The following is a 6,115-nucleotide window of genomic DNA, read 5'->3' as shown; positions in this document are numbered from 1 at the left end:
TGGAATAGCCAAAGTATCTAACCCTAACCCTCAAAGTCAAAGTGCCCTTAAAGTACCTTAAAGTTACTCGCTAAGGTCAGTTTAAAGTGGTTCCTATCTAATTTGTTCAATTATGGATGATTTCTCTTTTCTCATCACACACACACACACACACACACACACACACACACACACACACACACACACAAATATGAAAGCAAGCCCAGCTACTCTACACTATGGTAGTAAAACGTTTACTCAGTACTACTACTAATAAAGAGGTGGATCCTGCCCTCTAGTGGTGGAAGGAGTGACACACATGTTGTCTGGACTATGACGTATCACTCTGCAGACTTGATGAAATGCCTTTGTTGCGTCACATACATCTTCCAAACACTCTAGAATAAACCTAAATCTTCAGCCTGATGTGTTTCTTCAGCATGACTTTGCTCTTGTATGGATAACCAATGCAGAACCCTGAAACAACCAAAGAAAAAGAAAATAAAAACATGAATACCACCTCATTTGTGCGCCCTGGAGCATCATGTATTCATATGACAGGTGTGAATGTCTAAATGACTTTGCGGTTAAAATCTGTTAAAGCTGATACTGTGCAAATAATAGTTCTGTTTTACCCCAGGGAGAGACACAGCAGCAGCAGTAAAGCGGTTAAACAGGCGGCGAGAAGCGGTAACAATGAGGCGAGGAAGGAGCGGGGAGAGTCACCAGACGCGGGGAAAAACTGCCCTCCTGGGAGCAGAGACAGGTCAAATGTCTCCTGCAGCTCTGTGTGGCCTGCCACAATCTGGGGGGTCACTAAGACAGACACGAAGGGATGAAGACAGGGAATATAGAGGAGAACCAACGATGAATGAAGTGAAAGAGGTTGGTTGAGGAAGTCTGCAGTTTTAATTGTATTTGCTTAGTAGGAGTTTCCTCATTTATTAAGCACAAATACAGAGTTAGTTAGTCTTCTGTACACAGTAGTTGACATGTATCATTAGTGGGTTATAACCCACCAATTCAACAGTTGTATAATTTAAGAAAAAATGTGCTAACCCAGAAAACTAAAATAATTATTCAACTAATCATATAATGTTCAGGAGGTGAGATGCACATAATATTATACCCATATACATAATTACACATGCTAAGCTGTGTAAAAATGCATAATCATGAATGCTAATAGATGCATTCATATAGTCAAACAGTTATTTTTGTTCTTTCCTCCTTTCTAAAATCTCCACTTTTCAGTAAAACACAATCTGTACACAGGGAATTGTCTGCACAGGGCTCATTTACATTCTGATATATTCTTCCACATTTCTTTAAATGTGTTAACAACTTTGCTACCAAAGGCATACATCCAGCAGGCCTGATTTATTTCCCTGTAAGAAGAATTTGGCTATAAAAAGCAAGGGTATAGTCAAACTGGATGTGCTTTAGGTTAGTTAGTATTCAGTGTTAGTTATTAGTGCTTTAGATGGGTTAGCCTTTAGTTTAGTTAATATGTTCCTCTGTTGTTTTCATGCATATCACTCCCTCTTGACTCCAAACAGCCAGTGCTTGCTTTGCCAGCCAACAGCTCCATTAAGATACCTGCGGCAGCACGTCCTCGCAGCAACACACTTTCCAAATATATTTTATTTGCAAGGTCACTCAGTAGTAGTGGAATAGTGTTTAGAAACCTTGGGTTCATCATAATTATAATTTTATTTTACTGGATGTGAACATGTTTGGAAGCGCACCTGAGCAGTAGACTCAGAAATAACAAGCTTCTCAGCAGCTCAACAGTCCAGTCTCTTTTTATTCCCTTTTTCTTCAGTGGATTAGTGTGCTGGATCTACATTGCAGACTGGTTAGACAAACTGAAGAAAAATCAAACTAAGAAAAAATATTTTTTTTTGAGAAAACAAAACAGCTAGTGTTTTCAATTTAAATATTATATTTCAAAACTAAATCAACCTTCTAAGGAACAATTCTGCAACAGGCTAAATCCATTATCAGTGGGACCTTACAGCCCTCTGACCTGCTCAGCATCACAGACTGACACGCAACAATCCCTGAGAGAAACTCCTGGCTATATAGTTAATAACTTCTCTCATCCCAGGAAATAATACTTAAATACCAATAAATATTAAACTTATAGCAGTGCACAGTGTCTCAGTCAAACACAATGGTAAAAAGTTAAGTTAAAAAAAAAAAGTAGATATATTTATCTGTCATCTATTTATTTCTTAAACTTCAGGCTAAAGTCCCCCTCCTTCATACCACACTTCCAGGAAGGTCACCATAAAAAGCAATCCCAAAGTGCCTGGACATGCACAGCACAATGGAAATATAAACACTGTGGAGTATGTTTGGAGGTCACAGGCCTCCCTGTGACACACAGTAGCCAGCTTATTTAGAAAGGTGCGTGGCTAATTTACAGTGATTTTCCAGAGGGTGCTAATTTTGGACAGAGAAGGCTTTCAATTAAATGCACTTACTGGAGACTTTAGAGACTTTCTAGCCAACTACTTAGAGTGTCTCTGAGTGCAATCAAGTGGTGAACAAGACAAACAGGAGCCAGCACTCACGTCTCTGGAAATTTATGGGAGAAGATTTGACTGGTGATGGCGAAATTAGAAAAGAATATGAAAGTTCAATGTACCCTCAAAAACAGCTGTTCTTTCTCATTTAAAAAAAAGTAAAACTACAATGTAAATAATATAATATCTTTAAAATAGTTTCAATACATGTCAAAGTTTGGACCTATTTACTTATTTCATCAAGTGTTCAAACATTTCTCTGGTACAAAGTAATGTTGCTTTAAATGTGAAGAAGTTTCCTTTTTCCTGGTACAAGGACTCTCCCCTTGATCAGTTAAAATTTCCAAATATCCTTCTAAAGTCAGCTGTTTTACCTGAGACATAGTAGTATACTCGGATAAAGGAGAGCTGGCCCGAGTACACCTCACACTGGTAGGTGCCCTGATGCTTCAAAGTCACTGAGGGGATGGAGTAGAGCCTGTCAACGCCCACAGTCACTTCTTTAAAGTGATCCAATTGCTGCGTTTCAACCTGAAGGATTAAAATGTTCTCAGTTGTTGTCTGCTTCACACAAACAAACAACAAAGTGTTAATAATAACAGCTCAGCATTTTATATTTATTAAATCTGTTGTCACAAGAAGTCAACTCTGTTCATGTGGTTATAAATTTGCAAAAATTTGTAGGCAACTGAGCAAAATCACGCACTGACAAACACACCTGTTATTAGGAGACATCTTTAAGCCTGTAGTGCAGAGCTAACTGTCTTCCAGCTCCAGCCTCAAATTTCAAAGATTTGAAATCACGTTGCTCATTTCGTCTAACTCTAACTCGAGTAAGTTGGTGTGTGTATTTTGCAAAAATGTTGAACTGTTACTTTTAACAGTGACCCTGAATGATTCACCATATGCTGAGCGTACCTCCTCTGCGAACCTCCAGATCACTTCAATATCAGTTGGCAAGGCAAATGGCACGTCGCACCACATTCGAATCCTGCTGTTTTCCATAACTTTAATTTCTTCCACTGAAATAAACATATAGCCACCCACATGCACACAGACAAATGCACACACTCAGATAACATTCGCACAGGGGCAGCTCTTGCAGCCTGAGCTCTCCTTAATGATAATATTTAAGCCCAGTCTCAGAGGAGTCGAGTAAAAGTGATGATATGCTGAAGAGTGGCGGTGCTGTAAAGGCTTGATACGAATACCATGTGTGTGGGAGTCAACTGTCACCTTGCATAAAGAAACCAAGGACTTAAAGAGTACCTCGGGGGCTCTGTGCAAAAGATATAATGTGTGGAAATAAAACCTTTCCTCTGTCTCTCTTTCAAATCCTCACTTTTTGCTAAGAGCATTTCAAGGATCAAGAGTGGATGCTTATGGAGGTGAAAATAGGGCTATTTAAGGATATGTCACATCTGGATTAGTACTTATTTCTTTAGTTGGAAATTGTGACATAACAGAATCAGTGATGTGTTAGAGGTAATAATATGAATAACAGTGCTCACCTGGGCAGTCGAGAGGAAATTCACAGGAGTCGTACTGGCAGGTAACACAGTCGTACACTGCACCTGCACTCTGAAAACCTGATGGGTGAATGAAACCGATACTGATGCCATTATTATTTGGTTTCTAAAAGCAATGATTGTTATGTTGTAGAATCAAAAAAAATACAATAAAATCAAGACAAACCACATGGAGGGATACATCCAGAGACTGTGAAGAGAATAAAAAACTTTGATTAATAAATATTACTGATACAGCATCCAGGAGTGAAAGCCAGTTAAAGCAAACCACCTTCTGGATCCTTCATGGTATTTTAAAGACTCTAAAAATGTAACTGGCATCTTAGAGAGAGTACAGAGATCACTGTAAGATGTGATGACCTAATATAAGTTATTATGGACAGAAAGATGGAGGAAAAGGGAAGTCCGTGGCTCACCTCTAGGCAGTTTGGAGGCAGCTGAGATGAAATTGTCTGCTGCTGTCTGCAACCTTTGCTCGTACACAGTGTCTGATAGATGGAGGGGAGGAGGAGGAGGAGGAGGAGGAAGACAGAAATATTTGGCTCAATTCATACTGGGGAATTGTGTGGCTGGGGGCATCGTTTTTTGTTTTTTCTAACTTCTCTTTTTCTGACCTCACTTAGCAAATGTATTACTCTTTTATCGATGCAGCTATACAGTCTGCTTAAACAGGTGTTTAGCTACCGTTATTCAGCTTTTGGTCAAACTCTTCCAACAGCGGGAGGACCTCTGCATCCAGAATTTCCTTCAGTTGGATGTCATAGCCTTTACCTAAAAAAATCAAGAAATTACATATCACCTAGATTTTTACATGCTGTCACAAACTGTTCCTAAATTGGCAAAGAAGAAACTCTTTCGCACCTACTCTACCAGCTTCAATCACTGTCTCATTATTGTTGAATATGCGGTCCAGCTTCTCGAAGCAGGCGTCAACGTTTCTCACATTGTACTCGGTCAAAACGTGACCCCAGCACAGACGGAGACTGTCTTCCACATCCACAAAACACTGATAGCAGCTTTGAGACAGGCACAACAGCAGGCTCACACACACAAGCCGCAAAGCAGATGTCTGCATCTTTCAATGTGAGCTTTAAAAACTCAACTAATGTTTCTCTGTAGGTGTTTTGATTCGAATCCTGGTCTCATAGCGACTAAAAATGTGCAAATTCTAAGGTTTTTGTTTTCTTTTTTCTTCAGGGCTTGATGAATTAGAGCCCTGTATTTATGTTCACATCCCACACGGGGATAAAAGTAAAGTCTTGAAAGTGTATCACGCTCATCTTTTCTCGACACGACAGGAGAGCATCACAGACTCCTCTCTGTATTTCCCACCATTCTATTGTCTCTAGTCCCCATTTCCTGCTGCCTCAATGCACCAGTTTTACTGCAGAGCACAGAGATGAAGCGAGCCAAGGAGGGAGGTGGCGGCAGCGAGAGGGAGAGGGGCAGATGAAGATGGAGTTAAATGCTTGTGTACGTGTAGGGGATGGAGTGGGAAGGGTGCCGACGTGAAAACCCAAGAGAAATATATAATATGCGATAAATGAAAGTCTACCCGGCGGTGTGGGGTGGGGGTGGGGGGTGGACGGCGAGACGGAGAATGAGAAATTATGAAAATAAAGAACAAAAGGGACAACAAAATCGATGGGGTAGCAGAGATAGAGAAGGAGTCAGTGCACATTATTGATGATGAAGTTTAGAAAAAATAGAATTGGTGAAAAACAAAAACGTGAGAGAAACAGAAACAAAGAAAAGACAAGAGGAGGTAAGGGAGGACACGCAAGTGACAGGCAGAGGCAGGGAGAGAGGGAGCGGGACTACAAATCAAGTCGACTGCCTCATCGCATCCTGTATCCCCCTCTCGTCTCCCATCCTCCTCATCCCCTCCACCACCACCCCTTCTCCCTTGTCCCTCACTCCTGGTGCATCTCCATGGCAACCAGACAGGGTGCCTAATACATGAACTTAATATATTTCCAGTGGCAGGGTGAGCTGGGTACTAATGCATTCATCTGTCTCCACACAGACAGGCCAATCAATATTAGGCAAGAGTGTGCTCCAGGACTGCCAAAGTCA

At 40.8% G+C, this 6,115-nt stretch overlaps 1 protein-coding gene across 1 annotated transcript; it reads right to left on the bottom strand.

The window, feature by feature from the left end:
* Nucleotides 1-213: 213 nt before the first annotated feature.
* Nucleotides 214-5,147, bottom strand: spaca6 (sperm acrosome associated 6). Its single transcript, XM_005741247.1, has 9 exons — nucleotides 4,901-5,147; nucleotides 4,724-4,810; nucleotides 4,456-4,527; nucleotides 4,206-4,229; nucleotides 4,022-4,099; nucleotides 3,429-3,532; nucleotides 2,885-3,041; nucleotides 615-795; nucleotides 214-456 (listed from the first exon to the last, which is right to left on the bottom strand). Exons 1-9 carry the CDS (start codon nucleotides 5,112-5,114, stop codon nucleotides 378-380), a joined length of 996 nt encoding a protein of 331 aa, XP_005741304.1. The 5' UTR covers nucleotides 5,115-5,147; the 3' UTR covers nucleotides 214-377.
* Nucleotides 5,148-6,115: the final 968 nt, after the last annotated feature.

Source organism: Pundamilia nyererei, unplaced genomic scaffold, assembly GCF_000239375.1.
Source record: "Pundamilia nyererei isolate P.nyererei 1_Seehausen unplaced genomic scaffold, PunNye1.0 scaffold00109, whole genome shotgun sequence".
In the NCBI taxonomy this organism is placed as follows: Eukaryota; Metazoa; Chordata; class Actinopteri; order Cichliformes; family Cichlidae; genus Pundamilia; species Pundamilia nyererei.
The sequence above is the reverse complement of the archived record's forward strand: the minus strand, read 5'-3'. Positions and strand labels throughout refer to the sequence as shown.